The sequence below is a fragment of the Chamaea fasciata genome, unplaced genomic scaffold, assembly GCF_029207755.1.
Source record: "Chamaea fasciata isolate MVZ Bird 193981 ecotype frontalis unplaced genomic scaffold, bChaFas1.0.hap1 SCAF_19, whole genome shotgun sequence".
Classification (NCBI taxonomy): domain Eukaryota; kingdom Metazoa; phylum Chordata; class Aves; order Passeriformes; family Sylviidae; genus Chamaea; species Chamaea fasciata.
The window spans coordinates 3,837,131-3,856,034 of NW_027094104.1; the positions used below are offsets into that span (position 1 = coordinate 3,837,131).

At 51.9% G+C, this 18,904-nt stretch overlaps 1 protein-coding gene across 1 annotated transcript in view; it reads left to right on the forward strand.

Annotated features, from left to right (window-relative positions):
* The window catches only part of MAP2K6 (mitogen-activated protein kinase kinase 6), a 55,203-nt gene extending 36,701 nt beyond the window's left edge, over positions 1–18,502 (forward strand). The window contains exons 10-12 of the mRNA XM_066200870.1: positions 838–977; positions 4,208–4,253; positions 7,358–18,502. Coding sequence (XP_066056967.1) covers positions 838–977; positions 4,208–4,253; positions 7,358–7,435 — 264 coding nt within the window. The 3' untranslated portion in view covers positions 7,436–18,502. The remainder of the gene's footprint in view (positions 1–837; positions 978–4,207; positions 4,254–7,357) is intronic.
* The last annotated feature ends 402 nt before the right edge of the window (positions 18,503–18,904 follow it).

Genomic DNA, 18,904 nt, shown 5'->3' on the forward strand with positions numbered 1-18,904 from the left:
GGCGGCTCCCACGCAGCGTTTTTGGGGAGTCCATCTGCTCCTGCGGTTAACCCTGTGCGGGGTGGGGCTGGTTTTAACTCCCAGCCTTTCCCAGGAGGTGACAGGGCATTGCTTGTGGAGCTGGCTGGGTCTCCTCCAGCCCCTCCTGTTGCTCGGGGAGGATAAGCAATGTGTTGTGGCCGGGTGAGGTGGGAATATCACAGGATCCCAGAATGGTTTGGGTTGGAAGGGGCCTTAAAGACAACCTCATTCCACCCCCTGCCATGGGCAGGGACACCTTCCACTGTCCCAGGGTGCTCCAAGCCCTGTCCAACCCGGCCTGGGACACTGCCAGGGATCCAGGGGCAGCCACAACTGCTCTGGGCACCTGTGCCAGGGTCTCCTCACCCTCACAGGGAAGAATTCCCTCCTACTATCTAATCTGTATATAAATCCTTATATCTGTATATCTCTCTATATATCTCTGTATCTATATATAATATAGATACCTATATATGTAAATATATGTCATACATTATATGTATATATAATCTATATATATAATCTATATATATAATCTCTCTATATATCTATATATATCTTTTAGTTCAAAACCAATCCCCCTTGTTCTATCACTGTTTGCCCATGTCCAAAGTCACTCTCCCTCCTTCCTGGAAAGCCCCTTTAGGTACTGCAGGGGGTTCTAAGATCTTGTAACATCCCCACCTCCAGGCTGAACAACCCCGTTTGTGTGGAGCCTACACAAACACACGTGGCCATCCCAAACCCGTGGGGTGGGTGGGCTGCGGGGTGAGCAGCCCGTGCTGAGGCAGGGCTGTGTGTCCCCTGTGTCCCCAGATCGAGCTGGCCATCCTGCGCTTTCCCTACGACTCCTGGGGGACGCCCTTCCAGCAGCTCAAGCAGGTGGTGGAGGAGCCGTCGCCGCAGCTCCCGGCAGAGAAGTTCTCGGCAGAGTTCGTCGATTTTACCTCGCAATGGTAAAGTTCCCTCTTCTCCCTCGCTCCCCTCGGCCCTGCTCACCTTCACCCTGCTGGGGCCGGTCTCCACAGGCAGCTCTCTGTGGGAGAAGGGAACACAGGTGACCTTGCCCCCATCAGTAAGAGCTACATCCAATAAGGACGAGGGAGATAAAAGAGGGGGTGAGCTGCTGAGGGGAGCATCATCATGGAGGAGGAACCTTGAGGAGCATGAGGGAGAGACTGATGAAGTAGGATCACTGCTGTGATTCTCTCTCAGTTAGAGCCTGCTGTTGGAACCTGCAGCCATAGTCTGGCTAGGTAAAAGCCTGCATTTAGAGCTGCAAACTGATACCTGCAGTCAGAGGCTGCAAGGGAAACCTACAGCAGGAGCTTGCTGCAGCCAGAGTCAGGGAATAGTTAAGAGTTAAGATGCCTAAGCCGTGAAGAGGAATAAACGAGGACCCTTTTTATGCTGTGTTTAGCAGGAGTCTGTGCCTCAGCTCATTTTTGCCCTCTAATAAGAGGGCTGCTGCAACAGCTCTCAGCCCCCACTTTTGGGCAGAACATTCCCTTTGGGAAGTGCTGGGCCTCTGTGCCCTCGCTGAGCTCTGTGCAGGTGCCTGGCACCAGTTTTGGGCAGAACATTCCCTTTGGGAAGTGCTGGGCCTCTGTGCCCTCGCTGAGCTCTGTGCAGGTGCCTGGCACCAGTTTTGGGCAGAACATTCCCTTTGGGAAGTGCTGGGCCTCTGTGCCCTCGCTGAGCTCTGTGCAGGTGCCTGGCACCAGTTTTGGGCAGAACATTCCCTTTGGGAAGTGCTGGGCCTCTGTGCCCTCGCTGAGCTCTGTGCAGGTGCCTGGCACCGTGCAGGCACAGCAGTGCTGGGGGCAGCTGTGGGGCTCTGTCTGAGGAACAGGCTGGGCTGCTTTGAGGGGACACACAGGATTTAGGAGGCTCCTCACCCTGACTGCCCCCACGCCAGCAGCACAGGCGTGCTGTGAGCAGGTGCAGCCAGGCAGCTCGTGTCCCTGAGTCTGGAAAGGGCAGCAGGGCAGGGAATGGCTGCATCCTCTCTCCAGGGACATGGCTCTGTCCCCTGAGGGCAGATTTGGCCCTGTGGTGGCCCCTCTGGCTGGTGCCTGTCCCTCTCCTGTGGCTGCTGCTCTGCTTCCCTGGGAGCTGGAGCAGCAGGAGCATTTGGCTGAGCTGTGGGAAAGGGGCTGGAGCAGCCCTGCTGCTGTCTGCAGGCTGCACAGAGCTCAGGCAGCGCCCAGCACAGCCTGCCCTGGCTGTGGCTCCCTCCAGCTCCATCAAAGCCAGCAGGGTTTGATTTTCCAGGGCTGCAGTGCCACCCACCCGCCTGCCAAGTTGGCAGCTGTGTCTGTGTGGTGCCCACAAAGGATGGCAGATGGACAAACAGAGAAATGTGAGACTGTTCCCGAGCTGCCAGCGCCGGGGCCCGGCCGGCTCTGCTGACCCACCGAGGGAATTATCAGCTGCTCCTCCTGGGGACTCTCAGTACCCATGTTTAGATTCTTCAGAGTCTTGTTCAAACACGTTTTCATGTCCCTGTGCTCCAGCTGCTCAGCTCCTGAGCCACGCTGGGGAATACCTGCCATGCCCACTGTGCCCTGGCTGTGGGAGAGGTGGGAGCTGCCTCGGAAAAACCCTCTCAGCAGATGCCCCCCGTTCTTGCAAGGCCCACACTGAGGTTTTGGAGCAGCTGCTGTTCCTGCAGACTGTGCTGCTGGCTCTGCTGTTTGCCAGCTGCCTGCTTGTGCCAGGCAGGCTGTTCCTCTCGGAGGGATTTGCTCTTCCAAGCCCTGTGCCTTGCAGCTCAGGCCGTGGCTGCTTTAGGACTTACATCCACAGCCACTTTGGGGAGCACGTGGTGATTTCTGTCTTTGCAGATCCTCCAGGGTCACTGAAGATCCCTCACTGCCAGCAGAGTGGCATGGACCTGGAGTGGTGATCTTTGCACCAATTTTGTGCAGAGGACTTGGAGTGGTGAACTTTGCACCAGTTTTGTGCAGAGGACTTGGAGTGGTGAACTTTGCACCAGTTTTGTGTTCCTGGGGTCTGGGAATTCCTTCTGACACCAGAGCAGGTCACAGCCACTCAAGCCTGGCCTAGGACTGTGTTTATCCGTCTGCTGCCTGGCCAGTGAAGTCTGATCACCTGTAGGCACTGCAGGAAGACTTCTGGGATATCTGAGTCAGGATCAGATCCCAGCATAACTCCTCATTCCTGAAAATTTGCATTGATTTCAGTAATTTATCACCAGATTTCCTGCTATTAGTAACCTGGGGATGAATTTGTTTCGTGGAGGGTCTAAATTAAGAGAATTACACCAAATCTGGACGCAGCTAACCTTCAAATTCACCTTGTCATCTTGGCTGGGGCTGCTCCTGAGCCGGGAGGATGTGACACATCCCGTACCTTCGGGCCGGCGATATTGGCACGTATCGGGCCCGGGTTCCTCTGTTCATTCACAACATGACACTAAACACGAGCCCTCCACACACAGCAAGCAGGAAATATCTATTCAGTGTGTGTCCTCTGCTTCCTCTGGGCCCCAGCAAATCCCAGCAGAGGTTCTCACTTTTGTTTTGCTCAGTGTGACACCTTTTCCCCGCCACCGCCGCGTACGTGTGTGAAGATCTTTTCAAGTTGCTCCAAGTGTCTTTCCCCTAAATACACTGCCAGGAAGTGAGTAGAGATTACGTCCTGTCTTTTAAAAGCTATTTTCTGCTGGAGGGAAACCAAAATAACTCGCAGTTACAACCCTCCAGGGCCATCTGTTGTAGGAGAGGAGAAAAAAAGGATGTCCCATGGAAGCGTCCCCGCTGATAACGGCGCGGTGATAAACAAACAGTTGTACACGTGCTCTGCAGCCACTCAGTCACTGCTCCCAGGCAGAGCTTGGAGCCTGAAGCTGTTCCCTGAGTCACTGGCCTGTTGGAGAGCACCCAAACTCCCGGCTGGACCTGGCCCCCAGCAAGGGGCAGTGTTTGAAGTGGTGATTTTGGTGGCTCCAGATCTCTTGGTGGACGTTGAGCTCTTGCACGCAGCACTGTTGGCTGTCGCTGTCCTCAAGGCCTAAATTGTTCCCTCAGCTTGGATGAGTTGCTGAACTTCTTCTGCAGAGTCTTTGAACCTTACTTTTGTCATGGTATGGTTTTATGGCCTTACTTAAATTGCTGACAGAATGTAAATTCTATTTTTTTTTTCTTTTTCTTCCCAATTAAAGCTTGAAGAAGAATTCCAAAGAACGGCCAACATACCCAGAGCTTATGGTGAGTGTGGCTGCATCAGGCAGTGTGTTCAGAGCTGGAATGGGTCACAGCCAGGTGCTGAAGGCAGAGATTCCAGTAGTGATGGTGTTTGGGGATGCTTTGCGTCTCTTTTTCCATACCAGATGGGAGAATTGGGACACTTCCGAGTCCTGGGAGGGTGGCTGCAAATCAGAGATGCTCTTTGAAATCTCAGCCAGGTGCTTCTCCAGTCAGATCAAGGGAGAAAATACATGTTAAAGCAGGTAGTGGACAAGAATGAGGCTGTGAAGGATCAGTTGGTGAGGCTCTAATCCTCCTCTGGGGTTTGTGTGTTCAATTCAAACACCTCGGTTGGCCACAGATGCTCAAAGCCCAACTGGGCTTTGCTGCCTTGGAGAGGAGGATTTTTGGACAGAGTAATTCCTGGATGTTGGGGACAGAGATGAGTCTGTGACTAATAATTCTGGTTATTGAATTTCATCTGCTGCCTAGAGACTGTTTGCTGGGAGGGATTACTGAGGAGGAAAATGCCAATAAAGGTTGGTGACAGGGGAAATGCAGGGCACTGATCTGTGTCCGGCCAGAGCTCTGGGCTGCAGCTGGCAAGAGCAGATGTTTTCTGCTTGGCCTCCACATTTTCATGCCCTCTCTCTCTCTCTCTTCTGACTTTCTGGTATTGATCCTGGTGCTCCCAAATGCTGCCAAAAAGCAGGAGAGCTCCAGAAGTGGGTGTTTCACTCCTGCAGACATTTCATCCTTTTTTGTTCTCACACAATTCGCAGCTTTCCAAAGGCAGGAAGGTGCCTAAATTTGTCATTTCTGAAGATCCTGACCCTGCATTCACACCCCGGTCCAGTGTCAGTGTCAAGATCACCTGGATTAAGGGTGGAAACTGCTGCAGGCTTTCTTTAGGCACTGGTATTCCCTACCCCACAATTTTTGGGATACACATTCTGCCACCAGAGGGTCAGACCCATCACCACCTCACACCTTCTGCTCAGAGGTGAGAAGGTGCCAGGTTTAAGGTGATTTTTACCTGCAAGTCACGCTGGAAACCCACGACCCTGAGCTATAAGCAGTGAATAATTCCCGTGGCATTTGGTGCTGGGCCCTGTAATGCAATTAAACTATAAATAGATCAGATTGACACACAGCTTGCCCCCAGACTGATTTCAGACAAAGGGAGACCTGAGATTTATGGCTTTTTTGGGGAGGGAGGGGGGTGGTGTATTATTGAACAAATCCATCTGTATATTTTAAACAAATTTCTGCACTTTGCCAAATGGCCTTTTATCAAAAGAGGTTCACCGAAGCAGCTCCGTCTGCTGCAGCATTAATACCCCATTGGCAAGGGAGTGCATTTCTATTGAATTAGGTTCTTGGATCACCCCTGCGGAGTATCTCAATGCTGTGGTATTTTATGGCTGACAGGGATGTTGTGAGGTCCTGTGGTTGAGGGTTGCTGTTTTGTTGGGGTTTTTTTCCTCTCTCTGATGGCATTAAGTTGCGGTGCTGGATTGGACTTGTCATTTAGACCAAGACTGCTCCCTTGCTTTCCTGTGGAATTGAGGTTTCTCATGGAAAAAATGACTCTGGGCTATCTCGAGCATCAGGAAAGCCGATAGGGGTGCTTAATTTCATTTAAAAACCCACTTCCCCAGGTGAAGTGGAGCGTGAAACTACTGCAGGAGCGGTGGTCTGCACGTCCTGCCTGGCACGGGGGCTCCGTGCCAGGCTCAGGGCTTGGCCTCCCTGGGGCACAGGCCTGGAGGGCACTGCTGCCACCCTGGCACAGCTCTGAGTGCTCCCAGGCTGTGGCAGCTGCGCTTTGGGTGTCACCTCAGTGGGATGTGAAAGCAGGGACGTGGTGCTGGGATAATAACAAGGCATTGGGGTCACCTCTCTGAGTTCTCCAGGACACTTCAGTTCCTGTGAGTGTCTGACCTAGGGAGACCTTAAGTTTTGCCTGGAACTTTGCCTCAGCCCATTCCAGCCCTGTTTCCCACATAATTGTGCTTCCTCTTCCTTACTGGTGTGTCTTTGGATCACTTCCCAGCCACTCAGAGCTGCCTCATCTCATTCCCTGGGTGACTTTTCACTCAAGCCCACCTTGAAAAGTTTCTTTGCTTTGCTCTTCTCCTCCCTCCACTTGGCCCCTGCCATTAACGATCGTTGAAACAGCTGATGTTCAAGGGGGCAGCTCGGAAAAAAACCCTGGAAACCCCAAACTGTCTTTAAAAATCTGCCTTGAAACGAGAGGGCTGGAAATGAAACCCCCAGCCTTGCAGAGAGCAGAGATGACTGTGAGCCCTGCAGGGCTCTGGCTGCCTTTTGGTTCTCTCTGAGACCCTCGATATGAATAAATCCGATTATCTGCCAGGACAGTGGGTGTCAAACAGGGTTTTGGGGCTTTTCAGGTGGGATCTCAGCTGGGGGTGCTGCTGAACCAACCCAGCTGAGTTACTGGTCCTGGTGGAGAGGGGTTTTGTTGCTGTTGGGGGGGTTTGGTTGTGTTTTTTCTCCTTAGCCGTGTTTTTCCATTGATGCTGAAATGCCGGCAGGGTTTTCTGGCAGGCTGTCTCCCCGTGTGGGTCAGGATGAAGTGGTTAAACACACAAGTGGGGATGGTTTTCCAGCTGGGATGGCTTTCCTGTGTGGTGGCTGGGGTGGAGGAGCCACTGCTGCTGTGAGGAGGGGCAGTTCAGGGAAGAGATGAGACTCAGGAGTCACCGGAGGGTAAACACACAGATAAAGCTGAGGGGAAACCGCTGCAGTCAGCAAGGTTTTCCCTGCTCCAGCTGGAGCACGTGGGACGGGTAACCGTGGTTTGGGGGGTGTTATGGGGCAGATGGAGAGGGTTTTCTGAGCCTTCCCCTTGCCTCCAGAGCTGCTCAGCTCAGCCCTCCCAGCCAGGGCAGGCTTTGGGGGGAACCCAGGAGGGCATCACAATTTCATGGAAGAGCCCTTGTGCTCCCCAGCTTGCCTCAGCTGTAAAAGCCCAATATTAAGATGCTAAGGGGAAAACCTTCTTCACTGTCTAGAGGATTGTCTGAAAAGCTTTTTTGCTCAGCGTGGTGAATAATCAACTTTGCTGTTGTTTTTTCTTTCTCTCTTTGCTTTCCCAGCAACATCCTTTCTTCACCCTGCACGAATCCAAAGAGACAGACGTCGCCTCTTTTGTCAAGCTCATCCTGGGAGACTGAGAACTGGACTTGTAAAAGAATTGCCCTTCTGTGGACTGGTGGGTGCAGGGGAGGGGCGCGTGGCAGGACTTGTCATGGAAGCACCAACAGAAAGTCGCCGTGTTTTGTTCTGTTTTGTTTTTATTCTGAGAAACCCCCGCCTCGCCCGAGAGTTTTTTTAAAAGGGTTCTTTGGTATCCATAGTGACATAGAACGAGCTGGTTAGTGGAATGAATTTTAAGAAGGTTGGTAACCTTAAAACAAAAACAAAACAACAAAAAAATTTTTTTTTTTTTGAAAGAGTGATTTACATATTTAATGACAGTCGAAGTTCCTCTTCCTAACTTGCTCCTCATCCCCCTTCCCTTCCCCTTGAACCAGAATTTGCTTTGTCATGGTAATAGGTGCTATGGTAGTCATGAAGTTGTATGTAGATTTATATTTTGTCCCTTCCATTATTTTAATATTTATGTTAAGTGCTTGATGGAATAGATTTCTGTTTTATATGAGGATGAGTGCGTGGTGATGATGATGATGATGATGATGCAAAATGAGGCCACAGCAAGCAGCACTTGTAGGGCTTTGCTGGGGAAAAGGTGTCCGAGGAGAGGAGAGAGGAGAGGAGAAGTGTCTCTGTTGTGGAATATATTTAATGTGCATCATGAAAGGAATTGATAAGCACGACTTGCAGCTCAGCTGCTGGAGCTGTGTCAGGGAGGGAAGCCCTGGCGTCCCCTGTGGTCACCTCTTCTCCGGACACCGCGCTCTGAGCCCGGCCTCTGGCTGGGCCAGCCCTGTCCAACTGCCCTGCTCTGCTGGAGAAGGCAGGCTGGGAGCTCTGGGAATTGCTGGGACAATGTCTGGGACAAAAGGCCCAGAGGGAAGGAGGTTGTCAGAGAAGTTGCACAAAGAAGAGGAGGAGGCTGCCCTGGGCAGTGCCCACCTGCCCAGCAGCATTGCAGTGCCCGGGGCTCCCTTGGGCTGGGGATGAGCTGCTTTGGGCCTCAAAGGGAGTTCCCCGCTCCTTCTTGGGATGGGACAGGATCACAGGATGCACGGCATCACCCCCCTGAAAAATGGGGTGGTTTAGTCTTGGTTCCCAGGGCTGGTGGCATTGGCAGCAATCCCCCCGTGCTTCCCACAGAGTGTGGGAGTGCCAGCGCTCCCAGGAGGGTTGGGCTGCGTCCAGCCCCAGCTGGGGTGCTGCAGGCAGCCAGGAGCACTGGGCTCTGCCCTGGGCTGCAGCCTGGGAAAGCACGCAGGGACACCACAGCCCAGCCTGACCAGGAGCTCCCTGCTGCTGGCCGGGGGCAGGAGAAGGGGCTGGTGAGGTGGGAGAGGAGCTGGAGATCATTGTGTGTGCCCTGGGGTCAGTCCCTGTCTGGAGCAGGGGCCACTGTGAGTGTTGCTGAGCTCAGAGTGAGGCCGCTGGCTCCACATTAACACTGCTTTGAGCCCCAGCTGCTGGCCTGGCCGTGAGCTCCTCTGCCTTTGCCCGTGGCTCCTTCCCCAGCCCTGGCACGGGGCCTGCCTGTGCATTCTGGGGAGGCTGACCAAGTGCCTCGTGCCCTGCACGCGCTTCCGTCCCCACCCCTCGCTTGGGCACAGCCCCTCAGAGCCAGAAACACGGCCTGCTCTGCACACTGACCCCGTGCAGGATGTCATTGAACCCTGCTCTGCAGTGCTGACCCTGTGCAGGATGTCATTGAACCCTGCTCTGCAGTGCTGAACCTGTGCAGGATGTCACTGACCCTGTGCAGGATGTCATTGAACCCTGCTCTGCAGTGCTGAACCTGTGCAGGATGTCACTGACCCTGTGCAGGGTGTCCCTGAACCTGTGCAGGGTGTCCCTGACCCTGTGCAGGATGTCACTGACCCTGTGCAGGATGTCACTGACCCTGTGCAGGATGCCACTGACCCTGTGCAGGGTGTCACTGACCCTGTGCAGGGTGTCACTGACCCTGTGCAGGATGTCACTGACCCTGTGCAGGGTGTCACTGACCCTGTGCAGGGTGTCCCTGAACCTGTGCAGGGTGTCCCTGACCCTGTGCAGGATGTCATTCCACCTTGCTCTGCCAGGTGAGCAGCTGCAGGCTCTGCTGGTGCAGGCTGGAACAGTCTGATTTTGGGGAACAATCCCCTGGCAGGGCTGATGGGGAGGGCAGTGTTCAGAGCAGGGCTGTGGGGTGGTGGCACCCCCGGTGCCGGGGACACGCCAACACTTCCAAGAGGCGCACAAAGACACCGCCAGTGCCTGGGCTGCCACTGTCACTGCCACCACAGGGGTGGCACTGAGCCTGGCACGGGGCAGCCGTGCCCTGGGGCCGGCAGTGACAGGGACAGGGGAGCATTTATCAGGATTTATCGATCCCCGTGCCCTCGGCTGCGGAGCAGGGGGCTCACAGAGGCCTTGCAGGAATCAGGGTGTGATCCGGGGCTCGTCAGGCTTTGGGGAGCAGGTTCCCCTTGCTCAGCCCTGCCCCAGGAGCCTGCCCAGCCCTGGGGAAGGATAAGCTCCACATCCCTCTCTGTGCCGAGGGGAACCTTTCAGGTTTTTTGTGGCGGATGAAACACGAGGATGTTTGACTTCACAGTGTAATTTTAAGAGGCCTCGCATGGCTCATGATCTGCCCTCTCATATTCCATGGTGTGTGTGTGTGTGTTTTCTCTCTCTCACTTTCTCAGAGTCACAGAGCTGTTTTGATTGATTGTCCTCAGCTGCAGCTGAAAGTCCAGCCAGCCAGTTTATAGACTTGGTTCCAGCATCAATTCTCACTTTGAAAAACATGACATTTAAAACCACCCTTTGGTTTTCCTACATATGGATCTGATGCTTTTGTTAAAGATTGTTTTTGCTGCTTTCCCCCTGCAATATAAGTCTCGTTTGGACACCGCATCTCCTTGACCTCAGAGCACCTTCATTTCAGTGCCATTGTAGTTGACAGGTTGAATTTAGAGATACTGTCAAAGCTCAGTATTAATAGCAGATATTAATGTCACCAGCGTTTTCCAATGGAGAATTAATGGCAGCGTTGTCTGCAGCGAGTAACCCTCTGAAAGGATTCCTCCGTGCCTCCACACAGGGCTTGCTTTTCTGCTTTCTGCTCTAATCCCTTTGTTTTAATGGCATTACAATAGGGCACGTAACAAATCACTTCCCTGCTCCTCCTCCGTGACTTTGTTCCTTTTAAAGCCGTTTGTGCCAGCCCGGAGTGAGTGTGGAGCCGTCTGAGGATGAGGATGGAAAGTGCTGTGAGGGGTGCCCAGTGCTGAGGGCACCTGTGGCAGCTCTGGGGCTGTCCCTGCATCCCTCGTGGTGCCCACAAAGGGATTCCTGAAAGAGGAATTCCTTAGAGAGAAGCCTGAGCTTGGTGGCTTCAGCTCAGGGAGGAGAGCCAGGGACTCCTGTGTGCCTCAAAGCCCTGCTGGGCTGCAGGAGGAGAGTCAGGCTCTTCTCTGCTGTTCACTTGTAACCTCTGTGAAGATGAAAAGCCTTTGGTTGCTGCTCAGATCTTGGCCTGAACATGAGCACAGGGACGGACACAGGCTCGGGGACATGGAACCTTTCCTGACAGCCTGAAGAGCCCAGGTGCTGAGGCTTAGGGGTTTTCTTCACAAGGGGGTTCTGTGTTCACACAGCACAGGGCTTGGGATTGCCCCAGAGTGGGATTTTTAGAGAAGCAGGTCTCAGAGGCCATAAACTTGAAAGAGCCCCAAAGGCAGGGAGCAGAGCGAGGAAAGCTGCTGGGAGCTCAGCCCTGAGCTGCAGCAGCTGTGGGAAGGGCCTCTCCAGCCTGCCACAGGTCACCAGGAGGCACAGCCCATCCCCAGGGAGCCCCGGGGGTGATGTCCATCCTCCTCTTTCCCCTACCGCACAGCTCCTGGTGCTCCTGCCATCTCCAGGATGCGGGAGGCCTGGCCACTGCTGGAGCTCTCAAGTGTCACTGGCAGGAAAGGTGTCCCCAAGAGCCCTTTGGAGCCTTCAGTCTGCAAGAGGAGTTGGAGGGCATTTTCTGGTTCCTGTTTTTAACCACCAGGTTCATGCTGCTGCACTGGGTGCAATGCCCATCTTTCCTGGAGTTCTTCCAGGTGTACAAACCGTGACACAGATATCTCTGTACTGTACTTCTGTGCTTTCCCCTGACTTTTGGTGAGTTTACTGGTGACAAAGAGGCAACTCTGACTTGTTAAAGAGGTGGAACTTCATTTTCTGGGGGCAGGTGTGTGACTCGGGAGGCAGTTGGTGGGTCTCTACTGGGAAAAATCTCTGGAAAAAAAAATCTCAATTCATCTCCCTGTCGTTGAGCAGGTGCTGCTGGGTCAGTGCTGCTGCACCTTGTCCTGGTGGGGAGGGGCCGAGGGCAGAGCCTGGCATGCCCAGCCTCAGCTGGGATTTCTCCCTGCTAGCTGCCAGCCAGGTGTGTACCTGCACATTTCCCTTCTTCCCTACACCTTCCGCAGGAGGAAATCCTGCTTGGTCAGCACAGCATTGCTTCAGTGCCTGGTCTGGTGTAGTTCAGTCAAGGTTCCCACCAGCTCCCGTGTTTAATAAATCTTTTTTGATTCAAAACAACCCCCAAACTCCTCTCTCAGAAAAACAAGCCAAGATGCTCCTTTTTTTTTTTTTTTTTTTTTTTCCCTCTTCCATCTTGTTCCTGTTAGAGGAACACTGGGAGCCTGTCTTGGTGCTTTCACTCTTTCACATGCCAAAGATCCCTCTTAGTTCTGCTCCTGCCAAACCAGATCTTACAGTCTTGCCTCTAAAACCATCCACTTCCCAGCTCCTCGGGGTTCCTTTTGTTGCCGTTGCTTTTTCATTCAATTTCCTCGTGTTTATTGACAGGTCTATTGTTGAGCTTCCTGGACACATGCAGCTCTCTTTTTTTGGGATACAGGGAAAGACAAATAGTTGCCTTCACTTCTGTGCCCCTGCTGCTGGGGAAATACTGTCAGTGATGTGATTCCTACAGATGGGATGGGTCTCATGTAGGGCTGGAGTCATGGAGGGTGTAAACTGGCACTGCTCCATTGGCTTGGCTGGAATGGAGCCAGTTGTGTCCAGCTGAGAATCTGTCCTTAATGTCTAAACAGTTATTACACACTAATAAAGATTAATGATGCTAAATCCTCATGGATTAGACATGAAATGGCAAGTTTTGCTCATTAATCTTTATTGCCACGTTATGGTTGTTGATGTCAGAGCGGGCTCCTCTCCCTGCTCTGGACATGCACAGAGGAGCGGGCTGGGCCTAGGGAGGTGAAGGGTGGGCAGAGCACACAGAACTCACCAGATGTCCACGTTTTACACTCTGTGTCCTCCCCCCAGGTTGTTTCTGCAGCAGCAGAGGATGGATCCCAGAGCTTTGCCTGCTCCTCTGGCCTCTGCCTGGGCTATAAAACCCAGATTGTTGCTGGTGAGAAGCGATCTGATCTCCTCATTAATATTTCAGCTCAGCCTTTGCTGGAGCAGATGGAGAATGTGAAATTTGCCCTTTGCTCTGCCGAGCTGGGAGATTCCCCCCTGGAGCATGGCTGGAGGAGTGGCAGCTCTGTTGAAGGCTGAAAGGACTTTGCTCCTTCACATAACCCCACTCCATAAAAACAAATTAACAAAGTGTCTTTTGTTAATAAATAGGGCCAGAAAAAGCTGCATCTCACTTTTGAGGTGTTTGCAGATGAATAAACACAGCCAGGAGCCGGTGGTGCCAGTGCTGCAGGCACAAAGGTCCACTGCTGGATAAATGCGACAGACTCTGAGAGTGCAGTGAACTTTTAAGGGTGGATTTAATGGCACAGGGACAAAATGAGTCCTCTGATGGGCAGCTGGTGTCAGTCCAGTCTGCCAGGGAGGGTCTGGAGCAGCAGGAGAGGCAGGACACGGCCACAGGTCCATCGAGGGCACAGCCTGAGAGCAGCCTGGCTGCCCCTTCCCTCCCCACATCTTCCTTCAGGCCCAGGTCTGTGGGCAGTGGGTCCCCCAGTTCCAAAAAGGGGAGCAAAATCTAAACCCCAAAAGAAACCCCACAAGGGGAAAACCTGCAAGTGAACCCCAGGCACGGTGCAGGGCCTTAGATGGTGGGAAAAGCCTGGGAGAGGCCTCTGTGGCTGAGAGAGGAGAGGGGAAATGTTGAAGGTGGTCTCTAAGCAGCTGAATGCTGGAAATAGCCAATTTTCAGGCCACCAGGAGGAGGGAATTCACCAGGGAGCACTTGGGGCTGCAGGATGGTCGTGGTGTGGCTCCTTCAGAGCAGCCCTGGGATGCTGGGGAGCCCTTGGCCCCTGTGGACACCTGACATCCCGGGCACCTCCACGTTTTTATTGTCATGTCTGGGATTTTACTGGCAGCCAGCAGGAAGGGGAAGGGGCCTGCAGCCAGCTGTCCACGGAGTGCTTTGGGAGAGAAAGGAGCCGCCTTGTCCTCTCCAGTTCCCTGCTCCCTAATTCCACATCTGGGAATTACTTACACAGCCGCCCTGCAGCTCTCCGGAGTTCATCCCTTCCTTTGCTGCCATTCCACTGCAATTCCCTTTGGGAATGCTGGGCAGCTCTGGGGCTGCAGCAGCCCTGCTCCGAGGTGGCTCAGCCCAGGCAGCAGCCGGGACGGGCCACAATCCCTTCCTCCAGAAGGTTTTGAAGGACGGGGAGAGCGTCCAGCAGCCGCGAGGTTCCGCGGGGACAAGCCGGGAAAAGCTTGGACGCGCCCGGAGCGCGCTGGAAGTGGAGATGGAAATCTCAGCAGATCAGACGTCTTTCGGCCATTTCCAAAGCTCTCTGGTCTTAGCCAGACCTGAAAACCCTTCCTAGAAGTTTTATTTCAGGGTGTTTTGATCTGTTACTTTCGCTTTTGGGCTTAGCTATAAATCCAGGAAACTCGGAGCGGTGTAATTTTTGAATAAAGACTAAACACACCCCGAGTATTCCTGAACCGATCAGGAAAGCTGCTGATTCCTGGTTTATCTTCCAGGAATAATTCCAGGCCAGCTCAGGCTTTAATTCAGTCTGGTTTTGCCCCTAGATAATGATCCTTTTTGAGGAAATAAAAGAGAGCAGACCAGGATCTTTCCAAAAGGCTGTGACCTGACACACCGAACCATTCCAGGAGGTGGATGGAGATAAATGCTCCAGTGAGAGGAGCCAATGTCTGGAGGCTGGAAGAGCAGCCTGGAGTATCTGTGGCCTCCAAAAACTCACACAGACACACTTTCCCCAGGAATTGTGGGATGGAGGTGCTGGATTCTGCCATATCTTGGGATTTTTCCCTCTAGGAGAGAACATTCAGCCACCTCAGAGTGTGTCCCAGAACACCCAAAAGCCTCCAGCATTTTTATGGCTTTTGGGTTTGTTTTCTTTTTTTTAGGATGGGTGTTGTGAAAAGTCAGGAAGGGCCAGGTGTCCTTGATTTGCACAGCCAGGGTGAAGAAATGTGGATTAAGTGCCTGGTAAAAGCCAAAAAAGAAAAACAAGGTGTGTTTAAAGATAAATCCCAGTCTGTGTCAGAGCTGTTGAGCCAGGATCAAGTTTTCCCAAATCCAGGTAACAGCTGCAGAGCTCTCCATCCATATTTAGCCCAAATTTAGTCACAAATCCTGCATAAACACCTGCAGCATGGACTGTGCCTTCTGGGGGGTTTCTGGCAGGTTGGGGCTCAAAATCCAATATCCCCCACCCCAGGATTTGGCTCGGAATATTCCCTTTAAAATCCGTGTGTAAAGTGAATTTCCAGGGCTTGGCCGCTGTTTTTATTTTGGTGAATCGAGCGGTTTGTGCTTGGTGAGAGCTGTCCCTGTGCCAGGGGCTGCTGGAAGCAGTCACAACATCCAAAATAGCTGGAATTCTGCATTTTTTTTTAATAGCAATACAACGAGGGGAAGCTGCTAAATGTAGCTTCTTGTAAGCTGGAAATGTGTTGGAGTAAAATTTGTCATTTCTTGCAGGAAAAACGAAACAACTCTCTAAAATTGTCCAAAACCTTCAATCGAAGGAATTACAGTTTCATTGGCAAAGATTCGTGTTTAGCATTAGTATATGGCATTTCTAGACTTTCTGTCTTGAGGTGTGAAGCTTTCTCTCGACATGGTGGGAAATCTGTAACAAGGATATTTCTACATCATTTTGGCTGGGAAAAAAAAATAACCCAAACCCCAAAATATGAGCAAAAAATGGAAAAGCACCCAGTTCCCAGTGGTCTCTGGTGTTGAGGAGGGCACATGAATGTGTTAGGAAGGGGAAGACTTTCCAACCTGATGTAATGCAAGTCCTTATTTTACTTTATTTTTAGGATTTTTTTTAACAGTAACATCATTTGGTTTCTTAACTGTGAAAATCTCTGTTTTTCCATCCCCGTGGAAGGCCGATTATTCTTCCTCATGTTCTTCTTATTTATTATTTATCCCTTTCTGGTACTATCCAAGAGGTGCTGAAGGTATTTCCCATGTGGAATCCCTGTGGTATCTCCTAACAGCTGGCATGGCAGTAGACAGCTAATTATGATTCTAAATTATGTTTATAGCAATTTAGATTTTTTGTTTTTCTTTTTAGTGTCCTGTTTTGCTCTAGAATTAGGGATGGGGATAAAGAATCTCGGGTTTTAAATTTCTTTTTTTTTTGAGTTTTCTTTTACCACCTTGAGGGTGTCTGAAGAAACCTGCTCACTTTTATGTTTTTATAGGGAAGCACGAGGTGGGTTTCAGTTGTTCCTTTGGGAGGGGATTGAGTAGCACCAGGGTTCACTTTAACTGGTAAAAAGCTCTGTGTCACATCATCAAAATCACCCTGAATTCTGACAAAACAACCACTTTCCACCCGAAAATTCAAATCTGATTGCTGACAAACTTGGTTTGTCCAAGGCTCGTGCCAGGCTTTCCTCTGTCACATTTCCATGGAGTTTGCTGAAGCCCTGGGTGGTCAGGACTGGCCAAGGCAGGGCTGGGGACAGCCAAGTGTCACCTCTGGGGAGGGAGGACACGTGTCCTGCAGAAATAATGGAGCAATTCATGAGCAGCTTCTTGCTCTGTAGGGGATGTTGAGAGGAATCCCTGAAGTTTGGGAGAGAATCAGGACTGGGGGCTCAAAACCCATCAGGTTTTGTTCTTTTTATCCCCTTTCCCCCCTTGGAAAGGTGCTTCAAAAGCCTCCCCAGCCTTTCTGATAAAGAATAATAGAGAACCACAGAGTCATTTAGGGTGGAAAAACCTTTAAAATCATCGGGTCAAACCAAAAACCCCAGCTCTGCCAAGGCCACCACTAACCCGTGTCCCCAAGTGCCACATCCACAGATTTAAACCCTTGCAGGGAGGGTGACTGAAGCCCTTCCCTGGGCAGCCCGGGTGCTGTGGTGCAGCTGTTTTCAGACAGCTCACGCTGCTTCTCTGGTTTGTTTTCTTTCCCCAACGTATAAGAAACGTTGGGTAGCAGAATGTGGAATTGATTAGAAGTTCATAAAGCAGGGACCTCAGAAGGATGTGGGTATAAATGCTTTTCAGGCATCCGAGGTGAACTTTAAATGGAGCTTTGGCCCTCATTTGCTTTCTGCTTTTCAAAAACCATTTATGAGAAAGTGGAGCTGTCAAAGCCATGCATGAACTTTGCCTTCTTGCAAATAACTTGTCTCGAAGTAAATTGTCCAAATGCACAAGGAACTTGTCTCAAAGTGAATCCAGTAGCTCTGCAAAGCTGGAATTACGTGCATTAGAGGGTGTGAGAGGTGTGTGTGTGTGTTTGTGTGCGTGTGTGAGCACGTGTTGTGCTTGGGGGGGCGCAGGGGGTAACTCAACCATTTTGAGATTAAAACAACCCACACAATGCAAGTGCTTTTTTTCTAAAAAAAAAAAAAAAAGACAGCGTAAAATATTTATTTCTTGGCAGAAGTACATCAGACCACATCTCCCGTCCTTCTTTTTTAATTGCTTGGTGTTTGTTTGTGTTGTCTCAGGCTTTGCTGGTTTCCTCCGCTGCTCCTCGCAGCCCGTCACCTCACACAACCCCTCTCGCAGCCAGGGCCCGGGGCAGCTCCAGCCCCTCAGGAGAGGCCCCGGGGTGCAGGCAGTGCAGAAAATGGAAAGGTGTGCTAGGTTAAAGGCGGCACAGTGCGGCGTGGGTGATTCTCAACTTTTAGCCTTGTCGAGGGAGCTCTTTCCGTGTGAGAACCCACACCCTAAGGCAGCACCCCGAGTCACGGCCTTGGGGAGGGTGGGTTGGCCAGAGAGAGCAGCTTGGAGGGTGTTACTGCAGAGGGAGGAGGTGCAGATGTGGGGGAGAGGTGGCACTGGGTGGTTGTCACTGTCCTGGGGGCTTTGCCACCCCGAGCTCCCGTTCCCAGCCCGGTGCAGACTCTGCCAGGTTCCATCGGTCACAGGCTTCTTTCTCCCTTCCGTGGTCACCTGGCTGCCCTCCTGCCCACCTGCACATCCCCTCCCCTGGCTCCTCCTCCACCCTGTGTTGTGTTCACCCATCTCAGAGCTGCTCCTGGCGCTCTGGAGACGAGCAGCAGTAGCAGTGACAGTCTGAGAGGTTTTAACTCCGTGTTGTTTTAACGAGATGCTTTTAGGATCCGTGCTGAATTGGTTTTCTTTAACCTTCACTGCCACAGCTTCTTTCTCCCCACCCTCTTCACTTCATATAGATTGGCAAAATACATTTGACTTGAGAAAAAAAAACAAACCCAAACAACCCCGAACCCTGCTGATGGGATAAGTTACTCCTCTTTACTGCGCTTTGATTTGATTTCTCAGGATACCCAGAGGTTTTTCACTGCTGCTCAGAGGGGACAGGAGACCTTTTTGGAGACTTCAACCACTGTAACAGTTTTCCAGATGTGTGTGTGTGTGCGTGTGTGTGTGTGTAACCCAGCACTGTGCGTGCGTGTGTTCTGCTGAATATCGTGTGCATCTCTGAAATGCTTCAAACAACTGCCTGGAAGTCAAAAAACCAACCACCTCTTTCCAGTCATATGTTTGCCGTGACTTTTCATAACCACACTTGAAACTAGTGGTCTTGGATGGAAATATTCAAAGAGCAGGGCATCTTTATAGCAATGGTATGTCAGTCGAATTACGGAAAAATGTACACAAAAATAAATAAATGAAATTTAAAAGTAACGTTCTCTCGGCCTACCTGTGTTTCCCTCAGGGGAAGTGCTACCAGTGGTGTCGAGACACGCTTTGGGCTGCTTTTGCCATTCCTCTGGGAGGTTTTTGGGGATCATCTTACGCCCAACAGCTTATCATGCATTACTGAGAGCTCAGGGCTGCTCAAGCTGCTCGGCAGGGATAATTGTCAGCCCTGCTGCCGCTGGTTTCCCTTTCCCTGCTCGGGCTGGCGGGAGCAGGCGCAGCCACATCCCGTCCAGCCCACATCAAAGGCACGGCCCAGAGGGATGGGAGCAGCGGCTTCCTGCCCCCAACCCTCCCAAAACCCAGCTTTTCCAGGGGTTCAAGGGGACACAGCCCCGTGCCCAGCACTGCTCCGGGGCGCTGCTCCTGGGGCTGGGCT